General features: G+C 41.6%; 1 protein-coding gene across 2 annotated transcripts in view; it reads left to right on the top strand.

Moving 5' to 3' along the window:
- The window catches only part of GLT8D2 (glycosyltransferase 8 domain containing 2), a 39,066-nt gene that overhangs the window by 18,911 nt on the left and 2,562 nt on the right, over positions 1-17,593 (top strand). The window contains exons 1-8 of one of the 2 annotated variants that reach the window (XM_073323791.1): positions 2,041-2,277; positions 4,942-4,986; positions 8,099-8,194; positions 9,343-9,511; positions 10,904-11,021; positions 13,285-13,369; positions 15,603-15,715; positions 16,439-16,605. In XM_073323791.1, the coding sequence (XP_073179892.1) occupies positions 4,968-4,986; positions 8,099-8,194; positions 9,343-9,511; positions 10,904-11,021; positions 13,285-13,369; positions 15,603-15,715; positions 16,439-16,605 (767 nt within the window). In that variant the 5' untranslated portion in view covers positions 2,041-2,277; positions 4,942-4,967. Of the gene's footprint in view, positions 1-2,040; positions 2,278-4,941; positions 4,987-8,098; positions 8,195-9,342; positions 9,512-10,903; positions 11,022-13,284; positions 13,370-15,602; positions 15,716-16,438; positions 16,606-17,593 lie in introns of those variants that run through there. The other variant, XM_078850544.1, reaches the window with a different exon arrangement.

The following is a 17,593-nucleotide window of genomic DNA, read 5'->3' as shown; positions in this document are numbered from 1 at the left end:
GGGCAGAGCTCCGGCTGCTGTTCCCCTGGCAGGCAGTGTCGGGGGAGGCTTTTCCCTCTGTGCTCAGCTCCCTTGCCCCGCCTGGGAAGGAGCCTGGCCACAGATCAGTCAGGGCAGGGAGGGGTGTTTTGAGTCAGGGGAATATTCTGTCCCCAACTGCAAGCGCTTCTGGTGAGTGGGGAAGGGGCTCAGAGACCAGCTTCTCTGTGGCATGGATTGGTCCCCTCTGGCTCTGCCATGCTCTGCCCTCCCATGGGAAAGGCCCAGGTGCCTGACCTCATGACCCTCTGCTGTTTGGCCCAAATGGCTGAAGTTTTTCAGCCACTCCGGATACATTTCCTCAAAAAACTTCCAGGTCAGGGCAAATGCTTGAAGCAGAGCAGGGCCCAGCCTTCCTGCCCTGCTGCCCAATGTGCTCACTTCATGGGTAATCAGCCACCTAGGGCTGATCTACATGAGAAATTTATAGGGGCATAGCTACCTCTCTCAGGGGTGTGAAAAATCCACTCCCCTGAGAGGTGTAGTTAAGCCGACCTAACCCCCGATGTAAACAGCACTAGGTTGAATTCTTCTGTTGACCTAGCTACTGCCTCTCGGGGATCTGGGTTATTTCCACTGACTGGAGAACCCCTCCCGTCAGCATAGATAGCGTCTACATCTACGGATTACAGCTGTGCCTCGGTAGTGCTTTAAGTTTACATATACCTTTAGTTTGTTGCCTGGAAATTAAAAAATTCTATCTTCAGAGGCTCCCTAAAATCTTGCGTTTTGTCTCAAGCTGTATTAATACTTTAAAAAGAGTTTAGAATAGTATGTACAGTATGATGCTACTGGTATAGAATAGTAGTATAGTATGATACTTCTTTCAATACTTCCTCCTGAAAGCCCCATGGTTTTATTGTAAAGAAAATATTTTAATGGGGAAAGGGCATTTGACTGGTACAAGGGGAGGGAGGAAATTCCAAGCACAAGAGGTGGCATGGAAATAGACATGGAAAAAAGAGTAAGAAAAGGTTCAAAGAGGGTGTCAGGAGGGAAGGTATATCCACATATAGTAATCACTTTTGACATTCCAAATTCCCTTTTTGTTCAAACCAAACCCCCATTCCATAACTTCCCCAAGATTTGGGAGGGACAGAGTTCAAAATCACAACCCTCATTCAGAGCTGAATTTTGTAAATGTCCCCTAGTTTTATAAAGAGACAAACCAACATCATGGATGTGAACGCTTTTGAAAATGTTAGCACGTTTGAAATCCACATTACATTTTTACATCTTGAGCTTGACTGTAATAGAAACTGTGATAAAACAATAGAAAAAATCCGTAATCCAAAAAATAAAAATAAATTGTTTCTGTTACAGTAGTCCAGTGGCAAAGTATCAGTACTAAAGATTCCAGCAAAATTCCAAGGGTAAAAGCCTGGCCCTGTTGAAGTCAATAAGATTTTTGCCATTGATTTCATTGGCGGGAGGCGGGGGAGAAATTTCACTGCAAATGTTCAGGCTTTGCTGTTATTGAGATTACAATTGGTTTATTTTTCTTTTTAAATGTAACCTGTCAATAAGGATGCTAAGAAAAAAGCCAGCCTAATACCTTTAATCCACAGCGATTGTTAAAGACACATATCATGCTGTCCTTAATTGTGAGTATTTTCTAAGAATTAATATACTTATTGATGTCATATTAGTGTTCACAATAGTCATGTATTATGTTAATACATTGGATTTGTGCCCATTCTTCTTACTTGATTCTTGCTTACCAATAGTTATCTCTTCATGATTACCAAAAATAACAATTAAATAAAGATGTAACTCGAGACCATGTGATTGTTGAAGTTGCTTCTGGAGGTATTTGCTTTTTCCCCCATCTGGACTTTTGTTTCCTATGGGATTTATTTGCAATCTGCCGGAGGAGGATCTGAGGGGAGTTTGCCAGATCTGGGGCTGCATCATTCAGCACATCTGGAAGTGGTTTATGGGGCTCTTTCACTCCGTCAGTGCAATGTCTGGATTCTGAGCAGCTTCTCAGAGGCAGAAAAAGGAAAGAAAAACCAGCACCTCTCCAAAGTACACTTGAAGGATTTGAAAAAGGATTCCCAATTTAAAAGCATTACTGTGGCCCTTTAAGGCTCATGTACCTAGGATTTCCAAGGGGAGTCATGGGCACGGCAGTTTTGGCATGAGTACTTGCAGTTTTGGGTGAGCTAGGAACCGAGTGTTGTCGCCTTGTAATTCTTCTGGAGAAAGAAGCCGTGAGTGCTGTGCTGCGTTTGAAAGGTAAAGACTAATTAAGCAGGAAATATCTAAACAGTAATGTCACTGTTTCATGTGCAGCTTTCCCTGCTGCCGCCCCTCATTTTGTTATATGATCTGGCAATTGTGTCTAGAGACGTCAGATTCCAGTAATCCGCGTTTAGGAAAACTAGGGGTAAATGTTTGCAGAGTAACAAGTCGTGTTCATTTCTTTCTTCAAAAGCTACAAAATGCAGGCCACTGATATTAAGAATCTTTTCAAATATTGAACTAAAACTTTTATTATATGTGAGTCTTTCTAGGTTTGGATTTTAAAGATTAAAAACTTGGAGTGATTCGGAGTGCTTTAATTATTTCTGGAGCTAGTGTAGGGTTCTGACAGGCCAGCTGCACATCGTAGTGACTGCAAGTTACATTTACAGTTTGGGACAAATTCTAATTGCAAGAGTGACATCCTGGTCCTATTGAAATCAATGTCAAAACTGCCATTGATTTCAGTGAGGCCAGGATTTCACCCCAGGAGTGAGAATTTTGTCCACTTACAAAAATTACTGATTCAAATTTCCAGACTAGAAAGGAAAAAATATTTTGTGTTCTGTGCACAAGAGAGGAGATTTCTAAAGGCAAAGCTCTTCTCTTGACTGATCGCCTGATCTACTTACATATGTAAATCAAGGGGGTTCTGTGCATATGGAGAGAGCAGAATATTGGAGTCTAGATAAACTGTGCAGATCTGGTAAGAATTTAGCCCTAAGATAACAATTACCTTACACTATGTTTATTAATCTGTTTTTTTCAAACCAGTCACAATATTTACATGCATACAGACTGTTCTGTTTATGTGTTCTGTTTAGAATTTAACTTGTCAATCAAAATTGGAGACTGACTCGAGATCTTTCGTAAACTCAGAATTAACCAATAAGACATAACTGTATTTTGTGACTCAGCTTTCAAGAATTCATTCCACTCTAGCCTCCTCTCCCTTCTCAATTAATCAAAATGAATTATATTTAAAAATAACAAACATAATATCTGTATCTCCAGACATGAAAATATGGAAAAAGGGGGTTGAGATGCCATGAATAGCTACATTGCTAGAGGGAGAAATGTCACAAGCGTACATTGTTTTCTTTTTAGCCTGTGGTGCTGTGTAGTTCTTGTTGGTTTTAATTTTTGATATCTCATCTCATGTCTTCAATAACTTGTTTCCTGACCTTTCAGTTTGCTTTCATAGGTTTACCAGCCTCAGGAGACTGGAATGTAAAAAGAAATTCCCCTTAAACATATTGCTCCAGGTTATGACTGACCCTCCATAGGTGTAGTAGAGGGGCCAGAAGGCTAGCTGTGCTTGGGAGCATGAGGAATGTGGACTGGCTAGCACCAAAGGCAGCTCTTACTAGGGACAGGAGAAAGGCCTTGGCTGTGCTCCTGGTACACAACAAACTGTTGTCATCAGAGCCCTTGCAGGAGTGTCAAACTAATTCATCCTTTTTGTTTCCAAATGTGTGCCTAGCGGGGTATTTTATTTTTAAAAAGAACGGTTTACAAGGGATTTTTTTAAAGGCCTATGTCCAGAGAAGAAACAAAATAAGTAATATTATGTTTTTTTAAATGATGCAACACAACATCTGTATGATGAGCCCATCATTAAAATCAGTGGGAGTTGTGACAGGTCTGAATTTGGACCCATAAATTTAAAAATAAATCATAATCTGATTTTTACTATTAAGATTTTCTAAATTTGTACTCCCTAAAGTACAAAGAAAAAGGTAATTTGGCTTCCAAAATATAAGTAAATGTGGGATTTTTCCATAAATGTCCATTAAGGGGATTTAATACTTTCCTCAGAGGCATCTGATACTGACCACTTTCAGCTCTTGACGACAATTACAGTTTTAAGGAAACTTCTAGTTGCTCCAGTGCTATAGATGATGTGGTTAAAACGCTCGTGGCCAGTCCACACCAACGCTCTCCCCTTGTTGCTAAGACCTGTTGAATTATGCTGTCCCCTGGTTGCTGTTACCTGTGAAATTACACTGATGTTATCGCAGTGGTGGAAGAGTTCCCTAAAATTGTCAGTGCAGACACAGCCCAAGACAGAGACAGGATTCTAGGCTAGATAGATCCTTTATCTGATTTAATATGGCAATATCTATGTTGCTGTGTGTTTGATTATAACAAGATCTAGAAATGGCATTATGGTGTTTACATTTGTTGTTCTGCTGTATGAGGAGTCAAGGATAATTTCAACAGATTAAAATACCTACAGATGCATTTTGTAAACACATTGTATATTTGGATGTGTTTTATTTTCTGTTTTACATTAAGAAAAAAATCTGTGTTATAAAATGTATGTATTGCTGATATAAGTGACTGTACTGAGTTTATCAAAACATTACTTGTTTCACTATAGTTATATAGCTTTGAAACTGGTTCACGTATTTAAAACATTTTTGCGTTTTAATTTCTGGATTATATAAAGTCATAAATGGTTGCCCAAAACATTGCAAATGTAATATGTTTCCATGAAAAGCTTTTCAATGTTAGGATCCAATCTTGCTTCCATTCAAGTCAAAGGCAAAACTAATGGTGCAAAACTGAACCCATAAAATACTAAAGAAATATTCATCACTGTGTTTATAACTTCTCTCTTTCTCTCTCTCTTTTTTTTTTTTTTTTGGATTACAGATCACAGTTCTTAACCAAAGGAACATATGGCTCTGTTAAGGAAAAGTAAGAAAGATTCAGAACATTTCAGTATCAATTTGATTCACATATTTTTTTGAACAGCTAGATAAAGATCATGTAAAAATTTTACAGGAGATTGTATAGGAGCGTTGCATGCTAATTTATTACTCCAATTCTGCAAAGCACTTAAACCATTCCTAACTTTATGATGAGTAACCCCTTCCCTGATCAGCAAAGCTTAAGCATGTGCTTAACCCCATTGAAGTCAATGGGAATACTCACGTGCTTTGCTGTATTAAAGGCTATAATGACAGCATCTAATCCTGACACATGCTTAGCACCTGCACATTCCATTGAAGTTAATAGGCCAGATTCATAAATGAAGTGTAATGTGGTGTAAATTAGAAGTTAGTAAAAGTGGGTGAGTCTAAACTGATGTAATTTATATACTGAGTGTCTGGTAATAGATCTCAAGGGGAGTAAATTTAAAATGTGTGGAAGAGGCTAGTTTAACATTTTCCTTCTATGTGTTTTCCTATGACCTGCCTCTCTTCCAGTCTTCGGTGTGGAAATTATACAAATGTAGACTGTCTTATATCTGCTCATCGATGTGTAACTTGCATCATCTTGCGCATCCGTTCTGAATTTGAATCAATGGAGAAAATCTTGAGAGGTGCCACTCTGTGTTGGCCTGATTGACACTGAGAACAGTGAGGCTGTAGAATGGCTTCTCATCAGGTTCACAGTTAGGTCCGGTGGAGTTATAGAAGCTCTTGCATGTAAGCAATTCCACCTCCTCCTATACCCGTTTGCAGAACCTGATCCTTCTGTCTTCCCCATGGAGGAGCCATGGAAGCTACTGCAGTGTTGAGGCAATATTAAACCGCATAAAGCAGTATGCAAGAGTGAGACAGAGCAATCCAGGGACTGGGGCTCACTCTGAGCCTTCCAAAAAGTGGATGGTTGGGAGTTTGAAGGGGCTATGCTAGCTCCCAAATTCCAGTTTTCTTGGAACATGGCGACCCTCAATGTGGACAAGTCCTTTGCTTGCTTGGCTAACAGCTCTGTTGTGATGCTATCAGTTGGTTCCGTAGGCCACTTGCTTCCCTTGTTGTCAGTAAGCTGCTCTCCATCCCCCAAGCAGGAACATCTTGAGAGGCACTGCCTCCCACTTGACATCACTTACCAATATAGCAGAGGGGATGGATTCCTGGAATTCTGCCTCTGGGGGAATGGATGGATCTTTTTGGCTATGGAGCAGCTCTGTGGCCACTACTGAGGAGGAGGGCTCCATATTCAAGACACAATTAATGCCTTCGGGTGCTGAGCTTAGCTTTCCTGCAGAGCTCTGGTAGATGCTCAGCACCATAGTTAGGATTTGGCCCAATGGGATTCAGGGTTCTCAAAACCCCTCAGGATCAAGCTAAAGTGGGTCAGACTGTGCCCTCACTAGATCCATGCAACCCCACTGAAGTTAATGGGTGAGATCCTCAGCTGGTGTAAACAAGGATACCTCCACTGACATTCTTGAGCTATGCTAATTTACACCAGCTGACAATCCCGCTCAAAAGATTTTTACAGGTGTAACTGAGGGCAGAATTCTGTATTCTATGTTTTTTGTATATTTTGCCCATTCTGAGAACATTTATGATGCTACATAACTAACAAAATAGAATTGAAGATGACGTTCAGCAAGTTCATTGATGATGATGATTTACCTTTAGCCTTTCCAGTAACATCCTTCTCAGTCAGGGGTGATTTATGTTAGATTGCTTAAGCATTCAGTCCAAGACAGACTCTGGTAGAAGGTGAAAAATCCAAATATAGAGTAAGGCATTTGCTTTTTGTATGCTTTGATTTTGCTAAGTAAAGTACTTGAATCAAAATATTTATACCTTTACAAATATTTGGAACATGCACAGTTTCTGTGGCATGCCGAGTTTATTTTTGTAATGCTTTTAGAGTTATCCTCAAATAGACCTTGAATAGCTGAACTAGTTCATTGACATGCTTCACTGTTTGAAGGTCTACCCAAAGAGGTTTGAGATAAAGGAAAGGGACAGGTAGTGTTAATTCTGAAATCCTATGGCAACTAGAGGACCACAGGGTAGCCAGAAAAAAAGTTCCAAAATCAGTTTACGTCTTTTTATACGTCTTTTACACATTTTAAAATCAGTACATTCAGTTATACAAACAAAGAAAAATGGTGCACTTTTTCGTTACCCTCTAGATATGTGTATTAGACTTCCAAGTGACCTCATAATTATGTTCTCTTCCTCGTCCTTCCACTTTCATCCCCCTCCCTGTGTTGTCAGTTCCTCCTTAGCTTAGGACCTGATTCTGCAAGGAGTTATTACTGAATATAGTACTTATTACCACATATACGGCAGGCTGTATTACCTTTTCCAAGCAATGACTGCTGGGGATGATGGACAGCATCCTGTCCCCCACCTGCCCACTGCTCCCTCTGCCCACCTAGCCCTACCCATGTTTGGGCCATAGAGTGTATTTTTTGAGGGGTAGAAGAACTGTGAGGTCAGAATCACAAAGGTGGCTGAACCAGCATTCTGTGTGGGACAGAGGATACTCATATTGGTATGAAGTAGATAATATCCCACTCTGGGGATGGAAACAGTTTGCAGCACCACTATAGAAAGTGTGTTTGAGACCATTCCCCACCAAGCCTGTATCTTGCTTTCTGTAACTATGATGAAAATGGATTTCTCTCATCTACAAAAGCAGTTAAAATCATTTTCAACAATAGTTAAGGAGAAAATTGGGATAGAACCTATGGCTGCCAACCATTTTCAGCAACAGGCAATTTTCCTAGGGTAAGTAGCCGTTGAATAAGAGGCTTAACGATTTCACAGTTTTCCTATTTTGGAAGTACTTGCAATCAGAACATCCTTGAAAACCAAAACATCTGGAAAGAACTGACTACAGAGTCCTGATTATACTGGACACAGGCTACAGTGCGAATTTCTAAATAAATGTTACAAGCAGTTTCTGTTTTTAATTCAGTCAAATGGCAAATGAGATTTTCAAAACAAATACAGAAATACAGTAAATGGCAGTCATGTAGCTGGTAAAATAAAAATACAGATATATGAACAATTAGCATTAATTTTTATACTAACCTTTGTCCTCTTTATTTCAGTTAATCAGATCTTATTATTCCTACTTGTTTTGACCATCTGTGTCATTCTGTTTAATAAAGTTCACAAGGTGCCATCTACATTAAATAATGAAACAAGTAAGTAGCTCATTATTTTATTCTATTCCATTATTTTATTCTGGTTTCTGTTCCTGCTGTAGGATAAATAGGAATTTATAACAGAATCGCTTGTGTTATTTTGATGTAATCTAGGACCCAGAACTGTTCATTTCTAGATCAGCTGATTTGAGTAATACCAGGTCAGTAGTGGCTAAGAATATCCATTGTGATTCAGGGCTTGATCCAACTCTCCTTGAGGCCAATGAGAATTCTTCCATTGACGTCAATGGGATTTGGGTCACATTCTCAACTTTTGCAGAGACTAACGGAGAAGTCAATTGGTAACAACTGTGAGGATGTTTTTTAATGATGGGAATCTGCCTGCTTGGGAATAGATTGAGACCACTAGTTCATTTCCAACAGGCTATCAAACAGCGGCAACAGGTAATAACCAACCTGAGCCAGCCAACCACTAACTAAGGACTTGTCTACACTAGAAAGTTTTTCTGCTTTAACTGTACTGAGTGCAGTTATCCTGGTGTAAAATGTAGGGAATAAACTGTACCAGTATAAGTCACTTTTATAGGGTATAACTGCTTTCACACTAGGGATTTTACTAGTATAACTATGTTGATTAAAAAAATCACACTCCTAAATGACATAGTTATACCAGTAAAACTTTTAAGTGCAGACCAGATGTTAGGGGTGAAAGGCTTCAGATCTTAATCCAGGTCTAAACTACGGACTTCTGCTGGCATAAGTCAGGGTGTGAAAAGGTGTGATTCTTGAGCAACAAAGGTGTGTTGGCAGAAGCCCCTTGTGTGGACACAGTTATATCGGGAAACCCGTGTTTTTAGAAGTTATAGCTTGTTTAACTGGTGGGAGGTGATTATAATGTACAATGCACAGCTGCATCCACACAAGAAGAGCTTTGATGGTGGCGTATCTCGGTGCATTCCTAATCAGTAAAGCTCTTTTAGTGTAGACTTAGCCTTGGTGTTTATTTTGGTATTTATGTGCACCAATCGCAGTACTGCTAATCGCGTTCCCCAGCTCTTCACCCCTTAGCAGCTTCCTGAGTGCTGTCACACTTTTGCTCTGTTTCTAGTTTATACAATTCAGAGACTAGGTCTGGTATAAGATGGTGCTGAATTCTGTACAATAATTTGGGTTTTTGCTATATGCAGTTGATTTGGAGAGTCCCGAGGAGATGGAAGAAGAAATTCCAGTGGTGATATGTGCTGCTACGGGTAGAATGGGCGCAGCTGTAGCAGCAATCAGCAGCATCTACAGCAACACGGATGCTAATGTTTTGTTCTACATCGTTGGCCTAAAGAACACAATTCCACATATCCGGTAACGGGATTTACCAAAACCGATTCATTCTGCTGCTTAGTTAGGGCCAGATTGTTACTGGGCTTTGCATGGGTGCACAGGGATTGGGGCAGGGCCCAGGGAGTCATTCCTCCCTGCTGTGCAAAGGCCATCACAGTCACAGATCCTGCAGTCCCCTGGGTACAGGGACTGCTGCTTGCTAGGGGCACCAGCCACCCCAAAAGGGGACTAATCTAAGCCAGCCCTGCACCAACTAGTGGTAGAAGGGAGGCCATGCTGCAAGATGGTACAGTGTGTGTGTTTCTCCTGCACAATCCTTCCCTCTGGCTTTGCACCGCTCCGTATTCAGGGCTGCGCCTTCAACTTCAGAGGCGAACAACAGAGAGAGTGGGGCTAACACAGAAAAAAGGAGAGGTAAAGGTTATAGATATGGGGTCCAACCATGGTCATACAAAGTTGTAGATATTGTTTAAAGTGGGGTGGATTGAACCCAGGTGCATACCAAAGAGGAATGAGTCCATCAGTGTAGGGGCCATCTCAATGAAGAAACAAACTCATTCAGGAGTCTCTCTCTTTAGCACTTTTATATAGCCTTCATTACTATAGTTTCTTTACATTCTTTAATGTATTTGTGCTCCCAACACATCTGTGAGGTAGAAAAGCCCTGTTAACACCATTTTACACATAAGGAACTGCGGTCCAGAGCCTCAAAAGTATTTGGGCTTCTAACTTCCTTTAAAATCAATGGAAGGTAGCAGTCAGAGGGCATGTGTACACTTACCTCCAGAGCGATCGATCCAGCGGGTTGATTTATCGTGTCTAGTGAAGAAGTGATAAATCGACCACCTAGTGCCCTCCCATCAACTCTGGTACTCCACCGGAGCGAGAAGCGCAGGCAGAGTTGATGGGGGAGCATCAGCAGTCAACCTACTGCAGTGAAGACACCACAGTAAGTAGATCTAAGTACGTCGACTTCAGCTACGTTATTCATATAGCTGAAGTTGCGTAACTTAGATCGACTCCCCCCTTCCCCCCCAGTGTAGACCAAAGCTAAGTACCTTGGAGGAACTGGGCCAGAGAGAATAAGTGACTTGCCCAGGATGACTCAGGAAGTCTGTGGTGGAGCAGGGACTCGAACCCAGGTCTGGAAGATCATTAAACGGTGCAAATACCTGTCAAGATGAGGCTCAAGAAGAGAATCTCGTACAGAGCTGGTCACAGAATGAAGTAAAAAGTTGTGAAAAAAATACAAAAAATTGTATTTTTTTTTCATTGAAAGTTTTTTGTGTTTTGTTTTAAAACCAGTAGTCTTAAATATAGTCAGGGCATGTGCCATTAAGCACTCTGACATTTGATACTGAAGATCTCTGTGGTTTTCTGTAACACACTTTTATCATTTCTCTTTCATCTCAGAAGATGGATTGAAAATACCAAATTGAAAGAAATAAAGTATAAAATTGTGGAGTTCAACCCTATGGTACTAAAAGGAAAAATAAGACCAGATGCATCACGCCCTGAGTTACTCCAGCCTGTGAGTAAGCACATACCACACATATCACCAAAACAGAGCTGTCATAGTCTCCAAGATTTTAATGCACATTGAAGACTTCAAATCTTCTTTGTGCTCTGCCCCTTTATACAGAACCACAGGGGTATTAGAGGCACCACACCAGTTGGTGGTAATGTTGGATGGTTTTCTTATTAGACTAGCATTCCTCCTGTGGCAAGTGCTTCTACTCCACATTGTTGCTCTCCTGCTCTATCTCCTGAGGTACAACCCCCTTTATATGCTGTAGGACATCCTTCCTTGTGGATGACCTGACTTGATTAAATCCTGGTCTGACCTGGGTTAAATCTTGGCCAGGCCATATACTTGGGCTGGCCAGCGGGGAAACCAAGCTTAACTAGCACTTTAGAGATCCATAAAAATAACACTTTTGTAGAGATGTAATCAAAATAATCACTCTTACTGCCTTGCCCTCCGAGACTATAACTCCTAACAGAGGATTACATTTTTTTTCTTACATATCACTCAGAGAAGAAACCAACAATTAAATGTTGAGACATTACTCAAAGAGAGGAGATCATTGCAGCAAAGTCCCTGCTAATTTGCCCATCTTCTTGCATGGGGATGTTGTCAGTTTGGGAGCTTAACCCTGGGGCTTATTATTATAACTTTAAGAACTTAAACTCAGCTGCAACCCTGAGCTGACTATGTTGTGGGCTAGTGATTCCCTCCCAGCATAATTTAGAGCCTGAAAGCTACTCTAAATTCCACTGGCTGCCTGCAACTGCTAGTGACTGATGTGGAAGACAAGAACTGCTAAAATGCAAGGAAGCTGCAAACTTGTCCCCTTTCTAGCGTTGCCAACCCTCCAGTATTGTCCTGGAGTTTCCCAGGAATTAAAGATGAATCTTCAATTAAAGATTATGTCGTGTGAAGAAACCTCCAGCCAAAACTGGCAACCCTCGCTACACTCTTTTCCTCTGCAATGCCCCCTGCTCCCACAGTAGGTACCGTGTGAAGTATAGGATTTGCTATGTGCCACTGGTGGAATCCCTTATGCTGGGGTGATTCTCCTGTGGTTGGCTGTGCTGCCTTTAGGAACGCTTTGTGCTGAGAGTGCTGTGAAAAGCTGCTACCCTGCAGTGGAAGATCTGGGTAGGGTTGCCACGTGTCTGGTTTTCGACCAGAACGCCTGGTCAAAAAGTGACCCTGGTGGCTTTGATCGGCACTGCCGACCAGGCCGTTAAAAGTCCGGTTGGTGGCACGCCAGGGGCCCAGGGCTAAGGCAGGCTTCCTCGGCGCCACGGTAAGCACCGCTGGGACCCCCACTCCACCCCAACCCCACCACAGAGCTGCACCCCCAGCTGGAGCCCTCACCCCCTCCCGCACACACACCCTGCACCCCAGCACCCTGCTCCAGTCTAGAGCCCCCTCCTGTACCCCAAAACCCTCCTCCCCAGCCCTCACCCCCTGGAGCCCCCTCCTGTGCCCCAAACCCCTCATCCACAGCTCCACCCCTAGCTAGAGCCCACAGCCCCTCCCACGCTCTGAACCTCTCGACCGCCTGGAACCCCCGCCTGCACCCCCAGACAGAGCCCTCACCGCCTCCCACACCCCAACCCCCTGCCCCAGCCCAGTGAAAGTGAGCAACAGAAGGAGGGGGGATGGAGCGAGTGGGGGTGGGGCCTCAGCGAAGGAGTGGGACACAGGAGTTCAGTTTTGTGTGATTAGAAAGTTGGCAAACCTAGATCTGGGCCACTGTGAATAAATACTGACCACTTGGCCTATTGTATTTTTAAAATTAAAGTGGCAGGACAAATCTCTGAATGTAAGCAGACTAAGTCTGAGACAGGGAGAAAGGTGATCTCCTGGGGCGTCTCTAACATTATCTTGTGGCATTGTGAGTCAGATGCACGCCTGTTGTGTCACCATTGACTTCATCTGAGTTATACTAAGGAAGAATATGGACCCCGTGTGCTTTAGCATAATCCCAACATTTGACAGAGAATCTGTAGTTAATATTTACAAAGTTGTTGAGTGAAAGCTTGGCCCCTCTGAAGTCATTGGGAGGAATTTCCCATTGACTTCAGTGGGGCCAGGACGACATTGTCTTAAAGAAAATATGGAGGCAAGTTCAAAATTGTGGCAATCAGTAAATGGTCGTTGGACAATATACAGTGATGAGGTGACTAAGTCACATTTGAATCCTGAAAAAGACATTCAAGATGACTGCATTAAGCCATTGTGCCACTTACCGTCTGTCATTTTGATTGTTTTTTTTTAACAGCTGAACTTCGTTCGATATTATCTCCCCCTGCTTATCCACAAACACGAGAAAGTCATATATTTGGATGATGATGTGATTGTGCAAGGTAAGCTGTCATCCAAAAATTCTTGGAATGTAGCAGAAGTTTGCCGCAGGAAATTCAGCTGCTTTAATGCTCACCAGGAAATTGAGGATGTTGTCTGGAGTGCTGCACTTATGACAGCTTCACACTCCCCCTTACATAGTATTTAACAAAGGAAAAGCAAAGGGCCAATTTCTACTTTTGGATATTTGATCCTGATCGTCGGTGTGTGGGTGACTTTCAGTGTTTATGGCATCTGATCAGTTGCTGTGCATGAGTGTACGAGGCAATTTCAAGAAGCATGGTTTCACTAGAACAGGCCGCGATACTCCTCTCTAAACAGACGGACTCGACGTTTCCTATTTTGTTTGGTAGATGTGAAGATGACCTTCAATCCCCCCATCCTTACCCCAAATAACTGCTTATTCTTGAGAGAGAAGAATTTACTCAGATCAGGTTGTAAAAGACCCTGGATCCTGTTGCTCTGAGCACCCTCAATTCCTATTTATATCAATGGAACCTAAGGGCACTCAGCACCTCACAGAATCAGGCTCATTGATACTGTATCTTATGGTTGATAAAGACAAATCAGGAAACAATTCAAATGCTGGAAAATTCCTCCACATCCATACAGCAAAAGCTAAGTAGAGGCAGAGTTATCTTCGTCAGGTGGATTTCTCAGTCTGTTCATTCCTTTCTTTGCCACTTTCTCTGTTCTTTCTTCCTGCTAGTGTTGATGTCTTCTCTTGTTTTGTCTTTTTTTCCCCTTCAGCATTCTTCCACATCCCTGTTATTTTATAGCACCTTTCATCCAAGGATCTCAGAAGTAACTTTGCAAATGTTAATTAATTAAACCTTATGAAATCCATATGCAGTAGAGCGTCCAAGGACATTGGGTCAAATTAATCTCTGGAGTAACACCTTTGAAGTCAGGGGAATTACAACAGCAAAGAGTTTTTGGTTCATTTTGTTTCCAACAGCTTTTGTGCAGTTTTTCTTGCCTTCAGATGTAGATTTCAGAGCAGCAGCACTTAAAAGGGCACTGTTGATCACTTTTTAAAGTTGGATTTGTTTTCTTTGCCTTCCCTTCCCTTTCGATAAGCTTGATGATGCAATTTCTTCCACCTTATACTATTTGGGGAAAAAATAGATTTCCCCCTCACTTGCATACACCTTTCCAATGGAGTCAACATCTCTGCCTTTTTTATTATCAATAATATTAGCAGGAATATTAACTGTGGAACAAATTCTGAAGTCTTTGCCTAGTCAAATCTCCCTTTGAAATTAATAGGAGTTTTGCAGAGGAAACACTGAATATGGATTTCAGGATTTAGCTCTATAGAAATAGTATTTGTTAGCTACGTGCTTTCTGCAAAGCAACAAGAGGTTCACACACTGAATTTTGGTGTGTCACACCAAAAGCATTGCTTTTGATTTTCTTGTTGTTTTGTTTTACATCTCACAAAACAGAAGCTGTTTAGAATCTAGAGGAAATTCCTTCCCAGAGCATAACAATTTTAAGGTAGGTCAATTTTGAACCATAAATAGGTTAACAGTGTCCCTTCAATTCAAACACTGTCCCATTGTGGGACATGAATCCTATTTCAGGTTTTCAAACAAACTGGTGCGTTGCCCCTACAAGATGATGCAGTTCCTGCTCATTTCCAGGATTTGGATTACCTCATGCTAATATTGCTCTATTTGGGGTCCCTAGCAAATCAAAACAGATTTACTTCATCACTGGTATAGCCAGGAGCACTGTGAACATTTTAGCTGCTGGAGTTAGTCTATGGATATTGTGAGCCCACTTTTCAAGCAGCGAGGCCTAGTATCTTAATAAGATATAGCGAAATAATGCCCTAAGAAGAAAATCTGCTCCCCTGAACAAAATCCCAGGTAACCAAAGTGGGATGTAAGGGGAAAGGAACACAGTCCCCCATCCAGAGGCAAGGTACGGACATGCACATCTGTGCACCCAGGCTACAGCTCATGTTTGGACCTTCAAATCCGCATGTAGGCACCTTAAGTATAGATGAATACATGCAAATGTAGGATTTTGACTTCCAGTTACAGGACCTATGTTTGAAACTAATGCCCACAGAGCAAAATTCTGCCTGCCTTACATCCAAGCAATCCCTTGACATTGATAGGGTTGTACCAGTGTAACTGAGAACAGATATTGTCCTAAACAGCTCAAAGGACAGATACATGGCAATGAAACAAAACCATTCTTAGACTCCCAATTCTGTATTATCAGGTGACATCCAGGAACTGTATGACACAAAGCTAGATCCAGGCCATGCTGCAGCTTTTTCAGACGACTGTGATTTGCCTTCTACTCATGAAATGGTGAGAAGTGTAGGAATGCAGGTAAGATGTTAGTTTTAAATTCAGATTGTTGATGGATTTTTTACCTACAGATTTAACATGATTTTCTTCATCCCAAAATGAAAGTTTTCTCAGGGTAAAGTGTAGTATTTGGATTTAGATACATAGTTTAGTAAGGGGAATTGTTTCCTGTAATCATCTTAAGATGCACTGTCTCCTGATTCTTTTGCAGTATGTTTTGTATTTTACTAAACTCTTCTTGTTTTGGTAGGTCACATGTGCAACATATTTAGAAGAGAGTATTGATAGGATTGATATTAGACTTTCTGTTAACTGAGAGGGAGTGAGGGTTGAACTTTGTGGGCTGCTCAAAAGATATCGTTTGAAAACCAAATCCTGAGTGGTACGGAACATCTGCAACTGCCATTAAAGTCCAGTAGCCTTACGATAACCACACTGGTCTTACGCTAGATCACCTAGAGTAAGGTGTAAAGGGAGAAGAGGAGTGGGTCAAAAGACAAAGCCCTGTAGGACTCCCATGGAAATATCACTAACACATAATGATTAGAATATCCTGTCCTTTAGCCTTGTGCCTCACACTGAAGTCAAGGCAGGTAATAATCATCTAGAAATCAAGTTCTCAGAGCTTATTGTTCAATGCCTATGTATTCTGCATGTGCATGAGGTAGATTCAGCTGCATCTAAGTATATCTAGACATAAATTAGATTTATAGTAGAGATATATATAATTTTCCTTCTCTCTAGAACACATACATGGGATATCTGGACTACCGGAAGCAAACAATTAGAGACCTTGGCATCAGCCCCAGCACTTGCTCCTTTAACCCTGGTGTAATTGTGGCTAATATGACAGAATGGAAGCACCAGCGGATTACAAAGCAATTAGAAAAATGGATGCAAAGAAATGTAGAGTATGTACAGATATCAAAGTCTTCACTTTATCCTGACTGAATGTGCTGTTTAAAGTTGAATTTTCTGTTCATTTTTCAAAGGTCCATTACTTAAGATGTGCTTCCTTTCACAGATCGTAAGGCAAGATAACCTTATGTTGCACAATTTCCACCTGTTTTAATCCAACTGCAGTCACGAACAACATCAAGTGACCACTTGGGACTCTGCAGTCTTGTGCTGACTCAGCAAGCCAGGCCTAATCCTGAGAGGTGCTGAGCACCTGCAGTTTTCATTGTGGATGATCAGCCCCATTCAGGATCAGGCTGCTTAGGGGGAGGGCTGATCTCTCCTTCTTGCAGTGGGCCCTATAAACTGCAATGTCAGCAATACTGGAAAGGGGACAGTTTTTTTTTACACAACCCAAGAACCATTTCTTAAACACAAAAAAAAAGGCCATTTTTCTTCCTAAAAAGATAAGCCATAATTTACATAAACTGCTGAAAATCAGAAAAAGACCCAACCCTAAGAAGCTGTAAAAAGTGGCAATTCCACTATGAGAAGTGGTGGGGGTGAGGGACGACTATGGCATTCTCTTTAAAAACCAGTGTATGGTCAATGACATGAGTCTATTCACAAAGTATTTGTGGTATCAATCCATTGTCAGCGTGTGTTGGTAACTTGAATGTCACCTGCTGTATTCCGCACAGGGTAAGTCGAACTGCAGTAAAGCAGAGCTGAAATGAAAATGGATCACAGTGTTGACCACTTGTCAGTTTTCTGCTACCCTGGGAAAGCAAATGAAAGCCGGGGAAGGAAGCACAGAGAACCAGGGGAGGAAGAATAATATCCTGGGACCAACAGCTACAACTACACTGCATATGAACAGAAGCCTTCCCCAGTTCCCTCCTTCCTCTCTCACTTATTCTGCATGTCTCATTTGGCCTAACACTTGATTTTTTTTATCCCTTTTTAATGCTTAGAAAAATACCCATGAACACTAAAGCAAAT

The sequence above is a fragment of the Lepidochelys kempii genome, chromosome 1 (genome assembly GCF_965140285.1).
Source record: "Lepidochelys kempii isolate rLepKem1 chromosome 1, rLepKem1.hap1, whole genome shotgun sequence".
NCBI classification, from domain to species: domain Eukaryota; kingdom Metazoa; phylum Chordata; order Testudines; family Cheloniidae; genus Lepidochelys; species Lepidochelys kempii.
This window is presented reverse-complemented; position numbering and strand designations above follow the sequence as displayed.